At 39.1% G+C, this 22,568-nt stretch overlaps 1 protein-coding gene across 1 annotated transcript in view; it reads right to left on the minus strand.

Moving 5' to 3' along the window:
• The window catches only part of LOC142414251 (von Willebrand factor D and EGF domain-containing protein-like), a 185,121-nt gene that overhangs the window by 46,212 nt on the left and 116,341 nt on the right, over positions 1-22,568 (minus strand). The window contains exons 18-20 of the mRNA XM_075511234.1: positions 16,975-17,112; positions 14,774-14,926; positions 13,145-13,309 (exon numbers count right to left, since the gene is read on the minus strand). Of these exons, the coding sequence (XP_075367349.1) occupies positions 13,145-13,309; positions 14,774-14,926; positions 16,975-17,112 (456 nt within the window). The remainder of the gene's footprint in view (positions 1-13,144; positions 13,310-14,773; positions 14,927-16,974; positions 17,113-22,568) is intronic.

Here is a 22,568-nt window from a genome sequence, read left to right on the forward strand (position 1 = left end):
CAAAGAAGTATACCCAAACATTGCAGACTCAGTTGTCTGTAGTCAGCAGCTTTCTCAAATCCTGTATTACTTCAATTTATTTTCCTTGCAGTCGATCAATATCTTAAAATGTATAACCATTACCAATGCAGAAGTGTGATTGCGTGAATCTGGTTTTCTCTGTGATGCCACAGTATGATTACATATTGGACTGGATGAAAATAACAAAAAAATGACAAGGCAAAGTGCTCAAGGTTATATGAGGGTACAAAAATACATTTTCACTACCTGTCAGTATTTCTGCCTATACTAACAGGGAAATGTGCAGCAGTGGAATGACTGAGTGCATTTTTCACAGAGGTAGGTAAGGGACCGAGAACCTGCTGCTTTGCTCCAGCTGTGCGTGGCAGGGCCTCCATTCGTATGGGTGGAGTTACGCCGCTGTAAGCACAGGGTAATGCCGGCATGGATCAGGCCCCGAGAAGACAGATTCCTCTGTTGTCCCCCTCTCTGGGGAAGATCAGAACAAAGGTGACAGAGGGCGAATTTCCAAGACAGAAGTTTAACATCCCTCCTCCAGCTCAACATCGAGACACTTTCTGTCTGTGTGGTGCAGGAGTTCCCCCACATGAGAACCCCCCAGCCTTCGGTGTGCCCTCTGTTTTGTGCCGCTGGCACTAGGCTCGTAAATCAGCATCGTCAGAAGCAGGCTCTGGTTCATGCTTGCCAATGACATCATGGCGTTGTTAAGGCACAGAAAATTCTGATTTCTTCTCTCACTTGAATTGCATTTTATAGTGAACTGCTAGATATCTGTAGTTGAAGAGGGTCATGTTCATTCTGAAGGTAATAAAATGACTATATAAGCTAGTGAAAACAGCAGTTCACAAACAGAGAAGACACTTGACAGTCTCTTAAACCCAGAGTGAGATGTCGACACTCTGAAACACAGAAAAGAAATATAACGTGTTTTCTCTCTTCTGAGTTTCTGGTTATTTTTTTGCATGTACAAGCTTTCAGAAAAAGGCCACATCCAGACTTGAATTAAGAGAAGTCACATCCCCTTCTGACCCCAGCCACTTCTGTTCTCAGAGCAGCAGCACACATTTCATGCTCTGCCTGGGACAGGATGGACCAGGTTGGTTACCATATTCCTCTGTGCCGTTCACCCAAGTTTTTGCTGGTCTTAGACTTACACACCTCCACACCTTTCTTCCCAAGCCATGTGCCTTGGAGACAGCCCCATCCTGACCTACAACTGCCAGCTGACATCTGAAACACTTGCTTAAGCTTCTTGTAGACATGAGTATTTATTACCTTTTCATTGCCACGCTTCTCTTGGCAGCTATTAGAGTTAGAAACTTACATTTTGTTTTTCAAATGTAAGCGTAACTTTTTTGTGTAATGACATGAGTGAGACACTATAAGCATCGCCATGTAATCTCAAGTGCTGCTCTCTCCTTTAATCTAATACAGTGCCCCAAACCAGTCTACTCTTCCCATTGGAGACTGGCTCCTTCTCCTTGGCAAGATCATCTGGCTGTGGTCTCTTCTGCCTGTCAGTTCAGAGGATTATGGGCACCTTTAATTCTGATCAGGTTGCAACTATTTCGGAATTCTGTGAATAGCTTAAGAATTCATCTCATTATTAACACAATTCAATAAATTTACAATTTGTGTAGTTTTAGAGCTATTAACATTTAGTAGTACCTGCTGTGTAGCACATTTCTCATTCAGAAGAATGTCGGCAGAGAAATGCTCTTCTGACATATTACACTATGTGGGTCATCATTTAAAATCTGAAACATCTAACAGCACATAAATCTTATTTAAAATGTCAAGAGAAATAGAAAAATTACACTGGTCTAAGAAGTCTTGTTACCAGAGTATTAAGGATCATCCCATTTCTCTCTGTACCTTTCCACATTAATATTTTTTTCTGTATTTACTTGGTGAGAAAGGGGAAACGGAGCAGCTGTCAATAGGAAGCTCTACGGAAATTCTATTTTTCCATCAATTCTTAATCTGCTGTTTTATTTGATTGAGTTCTGGCATAACTTTCTTCTCTAGTCAGAGTGTGTTTAATTCCTAAATCTTCTCTTTAGCCATCCCAGCATACCCTAATGTCTTCCCTCTCCCAAATATTCAGAAATATAGCTTTGATTCTCCCTTCCTTCCTCTTAAGCATCCAGAATTTCCCACATTCAGATGCTGGTTGAACTTCCCAGTCACCGATGTCCCTTCTCTTACAATCACAAGCAGTAACTCCCAGAATAAATTCCTCGGCTCCTTTAAGTGAGGTACAGCTTCAACTTCCCAAATTTTACAAAGGGTACTTCCAGGATTATATTTGTAGAAACACAAGCATTTTAAAGACTCATTGAGACTGGGACATTATTATAAATTTAGGTAGGAGCTTAAGTTTAGAGCTTACGATCCTTTACCTATTTTTTATGTCAAAAATTGAAAAGTCAAATGTGTTGTAAAAGAATTTAGGAACACACAACACACTGGAGGTAGGCACAGGCAAAAGTTAATCCCTACTTTGAAAAATGTGGAAATAGAGGATATGAGTATTACTTTTATACAAGAGGTGCCCAGATCTGGAGTTCGCAAATCAGAAAACGATGTGGAGCTGCGTGCGAGCCCCTAGCTCTGCATAGGCAGACAGAAGGAACCAGCCAGGTTACTTAGCTTGTGCTGGGCTACCAGAGTGAGACAGGTTGTGGACCTAGCGTGCCTTACATCCAGACGGGTCAGCACACGAGCGAAGCAGTCACACGACTCCGTATCCATCTGTACAGGCGCATTCAGTCTCAGTAAAATCTGTGCTCTCAAACCACCACTTCTGTGATGGGTGCATTTACTCACTCGTCGCTTTAATGATGAAATTAAAAGGTGAACATCTAGTTCACTTTCCCTGAGCTATGTTTCAGCCTGATTGATAGAAAATGCGATTGTGTTGCTGATGTTGCTACCTGGTGAGCAATTTTCTTCCCCTTCACCTACCAAAATCATGAGCAACAGGGAATATTCTATGAAGTCTGCATCACTCAGCCACTTCTGATTATAACTATTCCTCTGCTTCAGACTCTTTTCTTTGTCAAATGTGGCTGCAGCTGCACATACACAATTCTGTAATACCGTTCATAATTTGCAACGCAAATTCCTTTTGTGTGAATGAAATACAAAATCATTCTGCTCTAACACAATGCTCTTTGTGGAGGAGAAAACCTGGGGTCTTCAGCCAGCTCACCCACTAAACTTTGTTTACGAATCTCCCTGTATTCAGAGTAAATGATTCCCACAAATGGAAAGGGGTCCAGACTCTGCCATCAAGGAGGTCCTCTTCCAGTTCTGGGATGTTGAAATCCTATGTGAGTATATGAGAAAATATTATCTCAAGAAGAGATTGTGTGTTTGGTTATGTTGCATTGGAAGTCTTTTGTATTTGTGTACATCACCCTATAGTTCATTTGCCCCTAGGTTTTCAGAACAATAGCATTGACATCTCAATTTGTTAACTGATCTATTTAAAGAAAATGGGGGTTCTAAGATGCTCTGTCAGGAAGCAAACAGTTCGTGAACATAGAAATGATATTACCGACTACGTCAGAGAACATTTTCACTCTTATCTAGGATATGTCAAGGAATACATAAAGATAATCCCTTTCTTACTCAACAAATACCAGAACAATGCCTTAGAAAGATTTTGCTTAGGTATAGCCCTTTCCTTATACAAAATGTTTTTCTATTCATAAAACTTTTTCAATAGAAAGCATTATAATTTAGAGATTAAGAGAAACAAAAAACTTAAAGAGTTGGGGCACTAATACTGCCTTAGTTTGTATTCATTTAAGCCGGATTTCTCCATAGCCTTTAAATGATCAGCTCCTTTATAGGTCTCCTGAGTAGATAATGTTAGTATCAGGCTATAAGCTGGGTTTCTAGAATGACACTCAAGTCTGAAAGTAATGGAACAGTTTTAAATATGAAACTTAGCCTAATACATGACACTTTCATGTAATATATATGTATCTGTGTTCCAAGGAGGTATCCAGTAGCTTTTGGTTAGTAAGATTCTTGGGACAAGGCGTCACACACAGGTAAAGTGCAAGAACGGTGCAAGAAGGCGATGAACACAATGATAGCTGTACAGAAAAATGGGCCTTTGAGGAAAAGAATGCATTGTGTGCACTTTGTTTGCAGACTCGGTTTGTTTTTTTGTTTTTTTTTTTTTTTTTACTTTTGTGATGTTTTCTGTAAGTTTTCAATAGAAATTTTAACGTCAGGGTCACCAGAGACAGTGTTGTTAAAAATGGTGTAAAAATTACTGATTGCAAAGATATGAGCATGCTCCCCAAACAGGGATCGTTTTTTCCCCTCTATCAATATTTTCCTTTATCAGTATCCTTTTTGGATTGTATATCGAGATTTATAAACCAGCTATGTTTATACAAACAAACAATGTTTTATCAAACACCTCTCCTACCTTCCAGTTTATTTCAAGATTTAATTGAAAAGTTCTCTCCTAGGGATTGGAAAATCTCAGCGTTTGATGTGCTCTCACCCCTTGCACAGGAGCCTTGCTCCTCTTGCTCCTTTGTTACCAGATCTCTTTCCGTGCTCTTTACATTCCTTAGGTCGAACCCATTCTCTCCTGCAGTTTTTAGAAGTGCTCTTCCTGTGCTTTTCCCTGAATATCCAGCTAACAAAACAGGAAGCAAAGCAGAAGTATGGTTGTGTTTCAAAACACCATGGATCACCCACTTAACACCCTCATAACTCTTTTATCATCCTTTCCTTCATTATACCTTGTCCATCTTTCAGGTCTGACCTTTTACCTCTCCTCTTTGTGTTCTACCTTCTCCAATTATTTGAGTCTGCAACTATATTATTTCAGCAGCTACAAAGACAGCATTAAGATAGAGTTCAAAAAACTAAATTATATTTTCTATTCAGGAATTGGCAGTATATTTTACTTCTTCTCAGCGTTGCGAGAGATGGAAAAATTAATAAAAACTGTGTTCTTATCTGATGATGCCTCATGGGCCTTCAGACTCTCTCATGGCTTGAACAGGTTGATAGATATATACAAAATAGGCTAAATCAAGACAGATCGTCTCTGAAGCATTCCTGTCTAATTCTCTGAAACATCTATGTAGAATCCTTTAGAACTGTAATAATAGATTATAAAGAAAGTTCATAACATTTCTTCAAAAGAAAATCCATAATATTTCTTCAAAGAAAAAACAGCTTAAATTTGAATATTTTACTGAAATTCTCCTTTTATTCGATTCAAGAATTAAATGGTCTAAAACTACAATTATGTTGTTTTCGGCTGTAAACACATAAAAATGAGTTACTTTACATATAAAAGCCAAGAAACAATCTGAACTATGCCTTGCTGGAGACCAGTAATGAATCTATTTTAATACCATATAAGCATATATAAATACCTTCAGTGAAATCATGCTTTTATGGAATTCTCCACAATTCCAACTGATTAGGTTCACAACTATCTATAGTTTCTTTCTAATATAGAAAACAAAAACCAAGGAATTTCAATAATAAGTTTTCAGATGGTATGTCACAAAAGTTCTTAGTCAGTTCTGCTAATTTGTGTCTAGTTTAACCAAAGGGGGTTTTCACTATTGCCAGCAGGTTAGCAATGATAAACGGGGTGTCCATTTAGCTGTGCGTAAAGGCTGTGAACAATGTGCATTGAATTCAGGTTGCAGTTTAGAAGAAGGGTCTGCATCCCTAAATCCAAGCTAAGCAAGCAGCATTGGTGCGCAATTCGAACCTTATCTTCCATCTGAACGGCGTACGCTGTTAATGCAACAGTTTCTGAAGTATGGTGGTGTGGTTTAGCCCCAGTCGGCAATTAAGCACCACGCAGCCGCTCGCTCACCCTCCCCCCCAGTGGGATGGGGGAGAGACTTGGAAGACCAAAAGTAAGAAAACTTGTGGGTTGAAATAAGAACAGTTTAATAATTGTAAAAAAAAAAAAAAAAAAAAGAGTAATGCAAAGGAAAACAACAAGAGAGAGAAAGAGAGGAACAAAACCCAGGAAAAAAACAAGTGATACAACTGCTCACCACCCACCGACCGATGCCCAGCCCGTCCCCGAGCAGCGATGGCTGCCCCCGGCCACCTCCCCCCAGTTTCTCTACTGGGCATGACGCCGTATGGTATGGAATAGCCCTTTGGGCAGTGGGGGTCAGCTGTCCTGGCCGTGCCCCCTCCCAGCTCCTTGTGCGCCCGGCAGAGCCTGGGAAGCTGAAAAGTCCTTGCCCAGTGTCAGCACTGCTCAGCAACAGCTAAACCATCAGTGTGGTATCAGCATTATTCTCATCCTAAATCCCAAACACAGCGCTGTACCAGCGACTAGGAAGAAAATGAACTCTGTCCCAGCTGAAACCAGGACATAGGGTTATTTAGCTATAGCTCACTGCTAATGTAGGTGTCATCAGCTCTTGACAAAACTTGCTTGTGCCCTTTGAATTCTATGGTGGCATGTTGGGGACAGTCATATCATGAGACTTGCCTTTATAATGTTTGTAGTTTTCTCTTTGAAAGAGTATTAGGGTACACAAGAAGAGACATTGATGCTGGCACTTCAGCTAGCAACAGTGTTGTGTTTAATCTTTTCCTCTCTTAGGCTCTGAGGATGTATTATGGAAATTATTGTTTTTAATGGAGCCAGAATTTTGAAGCAAGCCGAGGTCACTTAGGGATTCAACATTGTAACATAAATAACTATGAAGAAGATAACAGCTCCCCTTTTTTTTTGCATTCAAACAAATATAAAGGTTGTGAAGGAAGTTATGAACTGAGCAAAGGCATTTGGGGGAGAAGGAAGGAAGAAGGCTTAAGGATTACCTTTCTGTGAGGTATTACATTAGCTTAAGAAGAATTTAAAATTTCATAAAACAATAGCTTGATTCAAATCTGAGATTTTTAAGACAATATTCTATAAGTACCATAAACAACGTGTGTTAGCATGGAGAAACTTTTAGCAAGAACTGTTATTTTTTAGTAATGTAAAAGATTTATCAGCTGTTCCACCACTTATAGACCAGCGAGCTCTGGTAATGCTCTCCAGTGTGCGGTTCTACCCCCCTGTGTCCTATAGAAATTAAAACAAAACAGAAGTCTTTCGTATTTTTATCATAATATATGAGATAAATTCTCTTTGAGAAATCAAAGGTTGGACGAGATGATCTTTCGAGGTCCCTTCCAACCTGGCTATTCTACGATTCTACAAAATTCTTAATCTAATAAATTATAATCATGAGAGATCATTTTCCCCTGCATCCCAGAGGATCAGTTTTGTTGTGTTAGCTATAGGCTGTTGCTGTGTCCTTTCAGAAACAAACTAGCTCTATACACGTGGAGTGTAATTTTGGGGGCAAAATGGACGTGGTTTGGCAGTGAATGTCACCTCGTTCTGCAAGCAAGTCCAGTGAAGTGAGTGCCACTACATCTGTAGGTACCTGTTCATCGACAACAGCAAGATGTTAAGGAACTAGTCCTAAATTTGTCCTGAGTGATGACGAGGCTGTGTATTTCACACCTATTTTTACCCCCCTGTACTGTACTGTGCTTTGCATTGCTTATGAGTCCTTTTTCTTCAACCCCTGCTTTGCTTTTGCAGTTAGTGGCAAAACTCTTGTGTTGCTTTAATGGGGCCAGGATATTGGTCCAGTATGAGTTACTTACTGTTTTAAAAGGCTTCAAAGTGCCTTTAACAAAAGAGCAATCTTAGCAAATTTGTGGAAACAGGGTTGGCTCGCTTTAAAAGCTGTGTGCTCTTATAGCTAGATGATTAAATAAGCTTGGAAATTTTAAGAGGAGATAATCCTGTTCTCTGTTCTGTCAATGCAAAAAACTATTTGTTGGAGACTGAGTTGTTATTATCATTTAAAAGTCATGATGGCACAGTGATTGCTTAAGCAAAAGGTGGCACATTCTTGGTAGGAGAGAAATGTAATCTGTACTTGATGTTCTGATTGAATGTAAATATTATTCATGGCATATAGCTGAGTCCTCTTCCCTAGTGGTTTTATGGCTGGGGCTTCATTGGTCTTCTATTGCTGAGCTGCATCATTTCCTAAATATATTATCTGGATTGGAAGCACTTAACAAATTCTGGATTGACAGAGTATATGGATCAGTGAAGCTGGAAACCATTTATCTTTTAAATTATCTAAACATATTCTTCCCACCGTACCTACTTTAGTTGTTATATTTGGGTCATAGCATATCCTGTACAGGTCTCTGTTGATATTTTTCTGAAAATACTTAATCTTTTATTAGGTATCCCTAAGGAGGAGAAAGCCATCAGAAAGACTCTCAGATTCCCTTTCTATCTTGACAAGTGCAGGAGTGGGTTTTCAGTGGCAATTACGTAGTCAGAGGGCAGGAAAGGGTCACAGCTTATGTCCAAAATGCCAGGCTGATCCTGGCCTCGTGCGAAGATTACTGGTATGCCATTTACAAAACTGTGTCTTTCCTGATTCCAAATTTACATGGAATGTTTTTGTGTGGCATTTCTAATCCCAATTCAGTTGCCATTTCATCACCTACCCCTTGAAGGAGATATCATTACATCATAACTGGTCAGTCTGAAAAAAATGTACATTTTGTCCAGAAATACACAAACTAGAAACACTGAAACATAATTTACAAAAGGGATCAGCAACTTCCACCGTAAATTCCAAAAATGAATTGTGGACAGGGTTTCAATGGCCTGGGTCAGAGCTAGGAGCTGGAAGCCACGGCATTGAGATGCAATGCTTCCCAGTTTTGGAGCCCACAAGAATAGCTGAGAGCTATTACCACACAGAGGCAAATCAAAGTATTATTTACTATTTATTTTGTATTTCTGTTATGCCTCCTTTGCAAAGATCTCAGACAACTTCACAGCTAAGGAATGCAGCATCAAAATATTCCTGTCTTCAAGTGAGCCTTGTAACGCATTGCATAAACCAAGTCAAGACTGGTTAGTTACTCATTGCAAAAGACCCTCTGAATACTGAAAATTGTGTGCGTTTTATCTACGCTTATTGGTACATACAGATTTCGTATTTAAAAGTTCTGTGTGTGATGTGCCTACCTTAACAGGTTTTAAGATCTGTCTTCCAGGAACAGTGCTCGGCTCACTCCATTAGGGTAATGCTATTCGTTTAATGGAATCACTTATGATTTACACTGGTGTAACTGAGACTGGAATCTGGGCCTTGATCTTTTTAATGCAAATTCATCAATTCTGTTAGATAAGAGATGAAAGGAGTCCATTATGTTCTTCAGCCATCTCTTGAAGCAAAATCATTTGATTGGTTCCAGGCAGTAAGGGGTCCCTACTCCTGCAGTTAGCTTCAGAGATGAAACCTTGGGTTGGTGACCAAAGCTCTTACTGGAGTTATTTATTTTTCATGGACAGTGATCAATGATGAGTGCTAATAACGACAGCAGTGATTTCAAAGTTAAAAGTTAAGAATGTAAAACTTAAGAGTGCTCTGTTCCTCTGGTGTTAGACTGAGCACTATGTGTTTAAACACACACATTCTTTTAATTCAAAACATTTTATTCTCCTTTTAAATCCACACCTTGATGTTGATCTGACAGTGGTGCAAATGAGAAGGCCGCAGAGGTCTCTCTGATGTAAAATCAAAGTGAATTCAGAAGCACGGTGCAGGTACTGGAATAGTGTAAAACATAGAGTACATAAACATAACAAATAGCTGGCACATACAAAAGTATATCAAGTGCCAAATGTCTACAATACTGCAAATTAACTGCTATGGCAGGAGAGCGAGCAGTGGTGTTCAGAATGGAAAAGCAGAACTCGATTACAGAGATCATAAAATAATCCTCTCCCTTGATCTTCGGCTCCCTAAACCAGGAGAGGCAGAAAGAGCTGGCTCTGAACAAACAATCTTTTATCGGTGATGGATGTGGCATTGCTTTGTCCAGTAAAATTGCTGATTTACTAATAGGAAAAAAATAAATCTTTTGTGATGACACCAACCTCTCTAACCTGCTAAAGAAAGTGCAAACAGATGGGTATCTCTGTGACTGTGAGTGATGAAACCAGTCTAGAGAAATACCAGTAGCGTCTGACGAGAACTAATATTGCGAGATGCAGTAACATCACCAGCATCCCCCATTAGGATATATTCATTTTCTTTGTGCCAAGAATATGACTAATGATACTGCATGGCTTGATAGAATAGATCTGCCTCTTCTAACAAAAAAGTAACAGATATTTTATACAAATGTGAAATGTGCCCAGTGAAGCCTGGACAGATTTAAATTCCTTAGACTTTCCTCTTTATTGCAATGCCAGCAAAATTAAGGGACTTTTGATCCTACTAGTACATTTTTTAAAAAACATAGGATACCTGCTTTATGGATTTTGAAGGGAGAGAAATAGTTTTTTGTTTCTGATGGGAGAATGTATTTTTTAAAATAATAATTTCCCTTTATATATGAAACTCCATACCGACTTTGATACTGGTGATGTTTTTCCTTAAGACTAATCTGATGTACTTCAAGAACAATTGCAACCACGTCTGGTTGATTTAAACTGGTACCAACTACTGATATAAACCAGGTAAAACACGTAAGTGAGAATAGAATGAGGCCCTCCATTGTTGGCAGAGCAGGTAAATATAGCTCAGAAACTTACTTGTGGAGTTACATAGTTTGCAGTAAGTCAAGTACATCAAAAGATTAATACCTATCACATATCAATGCTGAGGAAATGCTACTTTGTTGATTATAAATCAAAATTGAAGGACTTTTGGGTGCAGCCCATCAAACACTGACTTAGGAAACAATTTTCTTCTGGCATATTTTTTCTCCTCAGTAGTCTACAAAGGCAGTTGGGTAATTTTTGCAGTTTCTGTACGAAAAAATACTTATCCTTTAATCCTTAAATCACAACAATTGAGTATCATGTCAAAAGCAGCCAATAAAAGTACAAAATAGGGATTAGCAAGAGTATTTTTAGATTAAAATTACTAGAGTTGGAAAGAAGTGGCACATAATCTCAGTACCTTCACAAGCACTGTAGCAAGCTGAAGAGGATTTGTTCTGTTTCATTTGAAGACTGATAGCATAAGTTACAAGGGAGAGAAGCTATTATTCTAACAGGGAGGATTTCACAATAATCATAATCCATAACTGTACATAAATTTAATTGAAAGTTCATTCTTTTTTGTCTGATATCGTTTAATCTGCAATGCTATACAATACTTCTACTTGAACTAGCAAAGCATATGAGAAAGAAAGTTAAACCGATCATTTTGGTCATAAATTAGGACACTCATACAGCTGCAGCAATTGCTTTCATTTCTAAATATTAAAACAAATGACTACTCTCGTTTAACCTTGAGGCACAGGATTCTCCTCGTTTATATTGTGATATAATTCACAAGAGTGAATACAAGGTACTGATGGAACAAAAAATAATTCCTCTTCATTCCCTCCCCAAAGTGCTCAAGCTGGTTGCATGGCCACATTTGCAGCACGAAGTCCCAGACTCAGTTTGCGTATTTGAGAGGAAAAAGAAAAACAACCCCCAGCCTCTGACATACAACTTGCTTTTGAAAGAAGCATGTATTCCTTTCACATCCTGATACTTGGGATATTTCTTAAATCTTGCCTGGAGCTGTGTATAACAGGTATGAATCACAATAAATGGCAACGGCTGTCTAGGCTTCCCTTTTTAGAACATGCACAAATTTATTGGTTGAAGTTTATGTAAGCACAATGTAAGTGTGTCTGATTTACTGCACCAATACCTACAGCTGTAGACTATCTGTTCTACTCAACAGCATTTAAATGACCTTTGGGGTGTACAGTGTATATCCCATTATCCCATTAACGACAAGGTGCAGCTTTGGGCAGTAACAGAAATGTTACTTTATTTATATGCACAATGATTTCTTTTTTTTTGCTCAACTGCTTTTACAGCTTCACCAAGTTATAGAAGAGTCAATAACTGGCTTAGTGTCTCTGGCAAACTAAGTAATACATTGTACATACTCATTGCTAGAGAAAGAAAAATATTAGGTTTATTTTTGTGACCTTTAGATTCAGAGAACTGGCTAAAATAAATTTATAGTTCAAAGAGATTGGGTGATACCTACACTAAGCAGTGAAATTGCTTCCGCTTTGATAGTGTGCATTAAAATATAACACTGAGGTAACAGTCATTGATTTGGATACAGAATGGGGAGTGAAGATGGGTTTATCAAATGTAGGAGGTTGGGGAACAATTTGACAGGTTTCAAGCCAGTGTGTCTTGAATACTTAAGAAAAAGATTTAGAAGAAAACCAAGGAATCTGACCTAGTAACTACTGTTATTAAGGAATAAACATGAGTTCTCTTAGCAGGTCACCCTGTGCAGTAAAGAGGGGACAACCATCCAGACTGTCCCTAGGGAACCGTACATTAAATTAGAAGAATTCCATCGAGAGAGAGCAGGATCAGATGACTGATGAGTGGTTGCTATACTATCACCACTTTCTGCCTGAGGTCAAGACCCAGCTTTTCTTTTATCACAGCAGAAGACCTCTTCTAATGATCAGTCCTCCTAGATTAGTGGGGCCAGCTGAGTTTCAGAGCTCCCTAAGGAAGATTATTGCTCAGGATACGAACAATGCTATTGAAATGCTTGAATTATCTGTTGCCATTAGTTGTTGGTATAGTTGTTCTTCCATGGCATTTTGTTTATCAGTGTCTTCACAGGTCACCTTGGAGAACAGATGCCTTGCAGCAAAAGAATGAGGAAAGAAGGAAAGCGGAGTGATACTGGCATGTGTCATGTTCTGATCTTACTGAGGAGGAAACGTGTTTTGAAATCCTATGCCAGTGCTGTGGCAGAAATACAGGTGTGGTGATTCATACCGTCTAGTAAGTCCTGTTGTGAAAAATTCTCCCTCGTGGCAAATGAGGTAGTTAATCTATTGAATTTTGACTCATAAAGCCAGGTATTCCTGAAATAACTAAGCTGCTCGTCAGGTAAGAGTGAAAGAAAAAAGCCTTCAGTGTTTGATTATAAAGTATTCTATTGTAATGCCATGCTAGTTCATATTTTCTTACAGCCTTTGTATGAAAAACCTTTTAAAAATTCTAAAAATTAGAAAGTACCTGGTCTGGGGACTTTGGTACAGATCCGGCCGTTTCCAAAAAACCCCGCTGGACATCGGCCGCAGACATATCCAATGTAAGGGGGTTTCCGATCAAAACATAACACTCCAGGAAAACACGGCCCGTTGGCACAGGTAGTGATGTGTGACGGTGGTGCTGCATGGCCTAAAAAAGGAAGTTCAAGCATGTTTATTTATAATTTCTCAAATCAAATGCATATATAAAATTAAGCAGTGACTGCCTGAGCCCAGCTAAAGCTTTAGAACTGCTTTTATTCTTTTAAAGTCTAATTAATGCAGAATGTTCCCAAACCTTGAGCCAAACATGAGAATGTCCTGTAGGCACAGTGTAACAGAACAGCTGTTTCTCATTAAAACAAGATTTATTAGTCTGCTAATTACATGTTTTCAAGTTTATTACTCAAAGTTGTTTGGCATTTATCATGGATAATATAGAAACTGTAATTTTCAGCATAAGTGAAAGATTAACCGAGTGAGAAACTGTATTATTCAGGCATCCTTTTGGTCTTTTATAATTGGAAGGTAATCATTAAACCTTACAGCACATATACCTTTAAAATTTAAAAATACACTGTCAAGTACATATGTTTATGATCTAGAAATCATCCTTAATGTGACAAACCTTGTATGACAGGAGACTACTTTAATTATCTTAGAACTGTGTGCAAAATTTAACACTCCGGTAGTATATAATATTTTATCACTTATGATGTCACTGAATAGCAAGTGTATATGAACTGCCGGTGAAGTATTTAATAGTGTCAAGACAGAGAACAGATGATGAATAAAATCTTAATGATGGTTGTAGATCTTTTTTAATTGCCTCCAGTGAGGTCTCCATCATGATCCTCAAGTATTTTCAGCATTATGTTTGCACCTTGCCTACAGCATTATGATGGATACCTGTAAGAGGCAAGTTCTGGTTAGGTGTTGGCTGGCCTGGTACAGCTATAAAAAAAGAAGGTGAGAAAAAAATGATCTTTTCTTTTATATATATGCCCCTACACACCAGATGTGCCCAGTCTCCATTTTTCTGCTCCCTGCTTTCACTAGAAAATCAACGAAACGTGCAATGCTCGTTACGACAGGGCCAACTAAGCGTGGTGCAGGTGCGCACCCCTGTTAGAGAGTGCCGTAGGGCTCCGCAACCGGGAGAAGCGGCCGCTGCAGTCAAGTTCATACTTCAAGAGTCGATCTTCGCTTATGCTCAAAACTCCGTCTTAACTCAGTGACTGCCTGTCAAATGCTGAAATAAAATGTCAGCGTCACTTGGCGATGGCAAGTTGGCATAAGCTGTCATTCTTATCATCTTGCTTTCCATTGATCACTAAGATTTGGAGTGATTTGGTTCTACCTCAGAAGCGATGCAATTTCTAGTTAAGCCTGACCACTCTGATTGCTATTGCTGTAATGGCTCTCTTCCCACGTAAAATTGTTTAGCAGCAATCCAGTCTGATGTATTGAGGGGGTTTTTGGTTTTTTAACTCTAACTTTCTATGATGTATTATAAACAGCTAGTTTATGTTTACTGTTAAGATGGCAAAATGGATGATTTCTGAATATGTAAACTGCAGCAACTGAAAAAGATTTCATATCCTTGTATACCTACCATGTCTATCATTTATGCTAAAATTCTTAATTGCAGGGGAATCCTTTGCCTCTAGGGGTTGCAGTAGCTGCTTAACCTCGGTCTTGTTCAAATCACCTTTGCCATTGCCTTTTTCAGTGCTTAAAGCTTTTGTGATGTCAGCAGCAAGCACAGCTGTGAAAAGAAAGCACGGAGACAAGGAAACAAGGTGTTAGAGCTTAGCTGTGATTGATGACAAAAAGCAACAGTAAGAGCAAATCAGATAACCTGACAGAAGTTTATTCTGGAAGCCAACCATCAAGCAAATAAAGGCAAATCAGGTGGGTCAGCTTCAACACAAATACAGAAAAAATTACTATGCCCAAACTCACTGAACTTTGCTTATCTGGGAGACATACTTAATATGCACAGTGATCTTTTATCCAGCTAAGGGCAGTAAGAAAGCCTCAGGTCCCCATGTACTAGAGAGCATTGTTACTTGGATGAAGATGCTACACTACGCACCGGGACCTGCGCTCTGTCCGATTCCTGCCTCTCCTAGCAAGCTTCTTTCTGAAACCATGTGTGCATGTTTGTTGGCTTCAGTTAGTTCAGCTGCAAACTTTGGACGTGTCAAAATACCTATACTAAATATACCTGGATGTAAAGAGGGAAAGTGATTGGTGGAGACTCTAAAAAATATTGATTCTGCATAATTTTAAGATAACTTCTTGAATGAATTAGGGATTGTAAAGTCTATGTGGATACATGTTGCGAGCTAAACAACCCTGCCCTGGGTGTCTTGGATATTCTGTACTCTTAATAAAGCCTGAGACTATGACTCTTTATATATATATTAATTACTATAATGAGCTATAGCCCACTCTAATAGCTATAAAGTTACTTCAGTTTTCTCCTCCTTCCTCCCGGAAGCCTTTATACTTGCTTCAGCAAGGGAAGTATGAGTAGGTATGTTAAGTCTGTGTATCAGAACCACAACGAATGATTCCTATCCTATTTTGGGTGGACAAGGAAGCCCTCAGGTTTATTCCTTCTAATAAATGTGCATTTCAGAAATAGACAAATCTTTCTGTAATTAAAAAAATAAAAAGGAAGAAATGACTTTTCTGATATATTGCAAAAAAAAAGGCATTATTTTATATATCCTTCCTTTGTTGGTCAAATTAGCTACGAGAATATGCATTAGTGAAACAGGTGCAAAATCACTTTGAAATAACCAACATGGCCAAATAATACAGGGGGAAAAAAAACATTTGGCAATATGATTGAAGGGATATTTGGTAAACCTGGCAAAGGCTGTCCTGCTGGTGCCAGGATCCTGCAGTTACAACTGAGTCTTTCTACATCAGATTTTTTTTTTCTTTTTGGTAGTCAATATGAGGAAAAGTTAATACCTTCACAGTTAATATCTGTACCTTTTGCTTCTCGGATTTCTTTGGAAACACCAACCAACCAACAAACAAATGTGAAACACTTCAAGTGTTGATTTCTCTCCTTCTGGCCAACCAAATGTTATTTTTAGAGAAGATTTGTGTGTATATGACTGAAGCAAGCAGCGTGTGAGTAGGTTGCATCCCGTGCACTGGGAAGGTCTCAGCAGAGTACAAAGTCACTGTAGCCTCCCTACTAAAGAGTCTGTTGCCCCAAAAGCAAATACTGAGCAGGTGTAAAATTGTTCCTAGCCATTTCCTTCCCTAGTTGGGACCTGTGGCGTGACTTTACGCCAAGCATGAGCTCAGCAGCTGTGGACTGCGTCCTCTAATGAAAGCACACCTTGGAAACAGAGCTGAAAGGATGTGAAGGATTTGCACATGGACCTTCTTCCTCTTAGCCTACATCCTGCTTACCCAGCATTCACCCAAAACAAAAGTAATCCTGGGGGTGCTCCCCGAGTACTTCTTAATGGATGGTGTATTTAGGAGTGAAATAGTGGAGAACATGGGGAACATCCTTGGCAAATTATCTAGCTGGCATCTGGAAAATAGTTTTTTGTATGCTACGGTGTTCATTCTAATCAAAATGAAACTAAACTGTAGTGAAAAATAGCAAACAGAGACCAATTTGCAATTATCCGTATTAATATAACATGACAATAGTTTGCTTTGTATATTTAAAGGTCAGTACTTGAAGTGAGTGGCAAAGTACTCAACTAAGGACAATAGTAGTAGAATTGAACCCATTTTTTCCCCCATCTATTAAAATAAATAATGCAAAACACTTACGTTTGCAAGTTTTACCATTTCCCTCCATCCCACTGGGGCAAATTCCACATGCATATGATCCAAAGGTATTCATACAAGACACTCCAGGAAAACAAAGACTCTCTTCACATTCATTCCTGTCTTCCTGACAAGTAAGCCCTGTGGCAAAACAAAGGGGAGGTTAATAATCAGGAAAGATTCCTTGTTTATTCCTCATCTCAAATGGTGAAGCAGACTAAGGCTTACTTCTCAGCTGTGAACTCAATACAGGGTACGTCACTCATGTTAGAGCCAAATTCCCCACTGTCTCGCTTAAACCTGCTTTTATCACGCTGTTTATTACTGTCGTTACAGGCACCAGAAGTGCTGAACCTGAGACGACTCTTTATAGAAAACTGTGCATGTTAAATAAATTATTTCCCCTGTGTTTCACATCTTTGTTGCTGCTTTTGTTGTCTTGTTAATGCGAGGTCTTTGTCATATATTGAAGAAGCCAATGAATGTCACCATTTTGGCTTTAGGATATGAAAAGCCATGCACTGACCTATTGTGCTTTTCATTTCTATGTGAACCTCACATAACTAATAGCTTATTGTGAACCAGCCTGATAGAGCCTGGCTGAAGGTAAACCTTACAAAATGCTCAGATTTTTTTAAAAACAATTTTTTCTATTTAAAAATTAAAATTTGAAGAAACATTCTGAAAACGTCTCTGAGCCACACTGCTGGTGTACAGAGGATAAGCTGCTATAGGATTTGAACCCAAAACAACGTGTCTTGGCTATTGCTGATTTTGGAAATAGGGTTTTAAAAATCCCTTGAAGCAACTGATATTCAAATTCACAACTCTGGATGATTTAACAGATACCTATAGGGGAAGGTGACCCAAAAGTTAAAATTACTATCTGAAAAGCAAATGATGTAGAGTAATCACATATAATGTTGTTAAAAGCTCCCTCAGGCTTCAGGTATGCGTGCTGCAGTCCCTGTGCACTTGAGAAAACTTGCTTGGCTATTGCTGGTTACCAGAATATGCAGCCCTGATAGCAGGTCGTAAACTAGCCCATATCGTTGTAGTAAGGCATGCCCTTTGTGCCCTGTAGGAATACCCAAGGAGATTGGGACATCTTCTCGGGAGTCCAGGTGCCTGCTTCAAGACATACCTCAAGGTACAGAAAGGCTTGTTCCATATCAAATATCCAGCTTTATCATGAAAGAAGATTTAAGGATAAAAGAACATTTTTTTTTCTTCAAGAAAGAAATTTCTCACAGTGGAATGAATTACAGGATGATAAAAACAGAACATTATTATTCATCTCCTACAACATAATCTCTCATTGCTTCAACATTTCAGATAGCTTCCACTACTCCTTTCAAGTTAAAATAACATCTTCTTGTAAAAAACTCAAATTGAAGTCTCTCTTGATTGAGTTGCCTAAAAAAGTTAGTGACATCACCTTCGCATGCCTGCTTTGCCTTGTGGGGGGAAAAAAAAGAACAGCAGCACAAAAGCCATGTCCCTTTTCTGGTGCCACCTCAAGCTAAGTTGTTCTGGTTTTGCATGCTTCTTGCTTCTCTCATGTAAGTTAGACATCACATAGTATTGCAGGGCTTAACTTACTTTTTTCCCTCCCTTGTTACATTTCGGATTACTGTTTCTATTGTATAATTTAATTAGCACATCTGTAGCATCAGGCTGCTTTTTTCTGATACTGCTTTCTGATGACATGTTGGGAAATTATTAGACATCACATTCTGGAAAATATTGAATGAGTTACCCTCTGATTAGATTAGTAATTATTTTCTTTCTCTGCGTATCATATAAAGACTAAACATGATACCATAGACAATGAAAGTAGGAATGAAATTCCCAGTTTCAGTAACAACAGCCACTTCTCCCTCAGTCCCCACTTCTCCCTCCTACATATTCATTTTTTGCTGCAAAGGGCTGGCTTTAAAGTCTCAAAGATGAGAGAATTACAAAAAGCAAAGGAACACCATAAGTAACAAGCTAAATTTTAAAATTCAGTCACTTGACTGATTTTTGTAACGTAAAGGTGGAACTATGCAAGCACTTCTTTTCACTTAGAGAGATTTGATTGTAAACAGTATCTGATCAGTTTGGGCATAATGATAATCCAGCTGAGACCAAGCACAAATGTTTGCCAAGTCTGAAGCTTGGCTGAAGGTTGCTGAAGAAGCAGCAGAAATGGGCAGAAAACTGTTTGCAAGAAGAAGTGTCAATTATTCTGTTTGCATGACCTCCAGTGCGCTGCAACACAAGGGAGTCTCAATTCTCTTGGCACTGCTACAGCACAAATAAAAATAATAGGAATAAAAGATCTTCAGGTTGCAACATCTGTTCCTGTGCCAGCTCTATTTCTCCATCCCTGCATGGGAAATTGGCTGAGAAGTCCTTTTATGCCTCGAGAGGAGCTGACCACCTACAGATGCAGAGAAAGACTTCTTGACTATGTTCACATTACGTTGACTCTAAAGGAACAGGCAATTTCAGTTACGGACTCTATGGTTATTACAAGCCATGAACAAATCCCGGGGTTTTCTTCAGTTTCCTGAAAAGTAAAATGAAATTATAGTTGAATCTTCGCCCCCGCCCCCCAATTTTGTATTAATCGATGGTACATGGGGAAAGAAGGAATGGTTTTGTAATAGAGATACAGTTTTCAAGGATGAGTTCTGTTCTCAGGTGGGTGTTGTTCTTGCTTTCAGAGGCCAAAAGAAGAAACAACAGGAATTCTTGTTATCTTGTTAACAATGTTGAAGTAAAAGGAATGAGATTTGAACACTGAATGAGATAAAAGTGTATAAGTCTCTGCAGAAATTTAAAGTAGTAATAATTCTGGAGTCATCCTTCTCAGATTTTCCAGTGCCTTCTCTCCCTGCCGTGTTCCCATTCCTACGTTATACCCTTACATTGCCTGAGATACACCCAAGCACTTGGGTTGCTACCGCTTGGCAACACACGGTGTTCCCTGTGCTGCTGCTTCTCTTGTAATGGTGTTTGGGAAGCTCTCAAAAGAGTTAACTTTTTGTTTCTACTACCTGGTCACTGTCATTTGTAAAGATTTGATGGTGAAGTGGTGCTGTCACTTGAGCAGTATAGCGTTGCCTTCTCATTAGATTATTGATGGTTTTCTGGGGAATTGAGACATAAACACAGCATCATGGATGAGCTTTTATTGTTGTCACAGAACCTGCCCTGAAGTAAAATCATCTACTTCCCAGCTGGCTTTCAGCTCCACTTGCTTATAATTTTTCACCTGCTATTAAAACTTTGAGATATATTCCCGTTTCACTCAATCATATCTTTGTTTCTGTTCTGGCTTGTGTTTTAGCATTTTTGGGGAGGGAAGTACAACAAAAACAATGGGCATTTATTTAACCTGGCAAGAATTAAGAGTTCAGGAAAACCCAGTGTTTCTCTGGCCATCAAGGTGTCCTGTGCCCTTGTCTCTAGAGTCAGCTCTATGTTGCTTTCAAGCGTGTTGTTTTGAAGTGTTGGATATTTCATTCTTTACTGTTTGTGTAAGAATGACAACCACATTTCATAATATGCTCCATGTGAATTTATAAACAACATATTGCGATTATGGCAGACTATTTTATGTGGAATAATAGAGCTTGATTTCACTCCTGTTATGTGCAATACCGCATAAAGTGAGAAGGGCAGCAGTGTGAAACTGGTGATGATCAAGCAACAGGAGCAGATCCACTGATGTTATTAACTCAAGGAATTATATTATGCTTTTTATTCAGTTAATCCACCTCCTTACAGGCAATGAAGAATTGTTTTTATTGTATATTTCCAAGTGTGTAACCAAATACAGCCAAAAAGTTTCCCAGATTTCCCCGTGCTCATAAGTACGTTATTTCCAGGGGGATTCAAGACATTCTGCATATGTTTGTTTGGTTTGGGGATTTTCATATTTTGATCAAACTTTCATTTTCTAACTTTACTCTTCATGCTTAAGCTTGTGTGTTCTTGCATCAGCAGAGTCTTTGGTGGCACAAACACTTTGGATAGCAGCAGGCTTTGGCTATTTCATAGCATTACCTGGAGGCAATACTGTCTAGGTGTCATACATCTTGTAGGCCATTTTTCTGAACTTCCACTTCCGAATGTTTTTTATTTTTCATTTCTGCTGGAATTTTATAGTTAATGAAATCTGGACTTGCAATCCCACATGACCAAAACAAAGAAGGTTTCATGGAACTGCTGAAAGGCAGAAAGCGTACCTTGCTGCCTGTATGAGCCCATTGACTAAAATCTGTTCATTGCTTTTGGTTATAATTGAGTTTCTTCTATATATACACACTATAAACAGTAATAATTGTGTGCATTTGATGTTACTTCTACAGGATTTTTCAAACCTATAGCACTGCACAGCAGTCAATATTATGGGTCTCATGAATTCATCCATGCTTTCATATGTGAACAGAGTAGGGTTTTTGACAGGTTCACGGGCTGAAATCTGAGCTCAGCTTAAGGTGGCTTTTTCTTACTCTGCTTTTGAAATGGTTCTGATCCAAGAGATGTTCTAACACAGTTTCAGTTAGCACCTTTCACTTGCAGGAGACTAATTGGACAAGAATGGATAGCAACACAATGTCTTTACTTTCCAATGACTGTTATTTTAACTGGCTCTTTGTCTGCAAAGCTAAGCAAGAGCCAGGTTTAGAAATCCTGTTCAAGTCCTCTATGTTCAGATTTGCCTGGTACCTCCTGAAGAGCTGAACTGCAAATGAAAAGACCACAACTTCCGTGAAGCTCCAGGAGAAGGTGCATTTAGGCCGCTGTGAAATTCTGTTATGTTGGAAGCGAGTGGTGTTATGCACAGCTGGAGTGTGGGTCCCAGCTCGGAGGAGGTGGTAGGCGCTCTGTGAGACCCAACAGCGACTCAGCTCAGCCAGACTCCAGAAGCTTAATGCAGCAGAGAGTCTAATGCCTGGCTCTGCCGGTTCCAGTCTCCAGAGCACGGGGAAGTCGTTGCCCGCACGCTGTCACAAGTGCTTTTTCACATGTGTGAATCATTCACAGATGTCCTGAATGCAGTAAAGCTGACTATAACTTGCATGGTAGGTACCAACATGTTCTCTCCTCATCTACGTTAGCTATTAGATGCTTCTCTTTCTCCTCACATTTCAGGTTTTCCTGTTTGCACTGTATGTCTTGCATCCACCTCTTTGGCCTTGCTGCATTTTGTTCTCCAACTCGTCCTCTTCATACGTTTCATTCTGCTTTTCTAAAAGAACCTTTTTGGTGCAGTGATCATCCCTCTTCCCTGCATATCGTGAAATCACATTGTGGCCAGCCCTGAACAGTTTAAAAGGTTAAATTTGTTCCATCGGCATGTCTGACAACTGAATGGATTTGTGGTTTTCTGATGCTTATATTTAATGAAGCTTCAATTGGGACTAAAGGGCAATTTATTTGTGCATGTTTTCCATAACTGCTTCTCCTTCCTAGACCTAGAAAAATCATTCATTCCCAGTTCTTTCATTGGCCTAATTTAGTAAAATCCTGTGGAGAGCAAAAGGGTCCTGGATTTTGCCTTTTCTCTCTTCCACTAAGACTTCTCCTAGTTCATCTCATGG

This window comes from Mycteria americana, chromosome 9 (assembly GCF_035582795.1).
Source record: "Mycteria americana isolate JAX WOST 10 ecotype Jacksonville Zoo and Gardens chromosome 9, USCA_MyAme_1.0, whole genome shotgun sequence".
In the NCBI taxonomy this organism is placed as follows: domain Eukaryota; kingdom Metazoa; phylum Chordata; class Aves; order Ciconiiformes; family Ciconiidae; genus Mycteria; species Mycteria americana.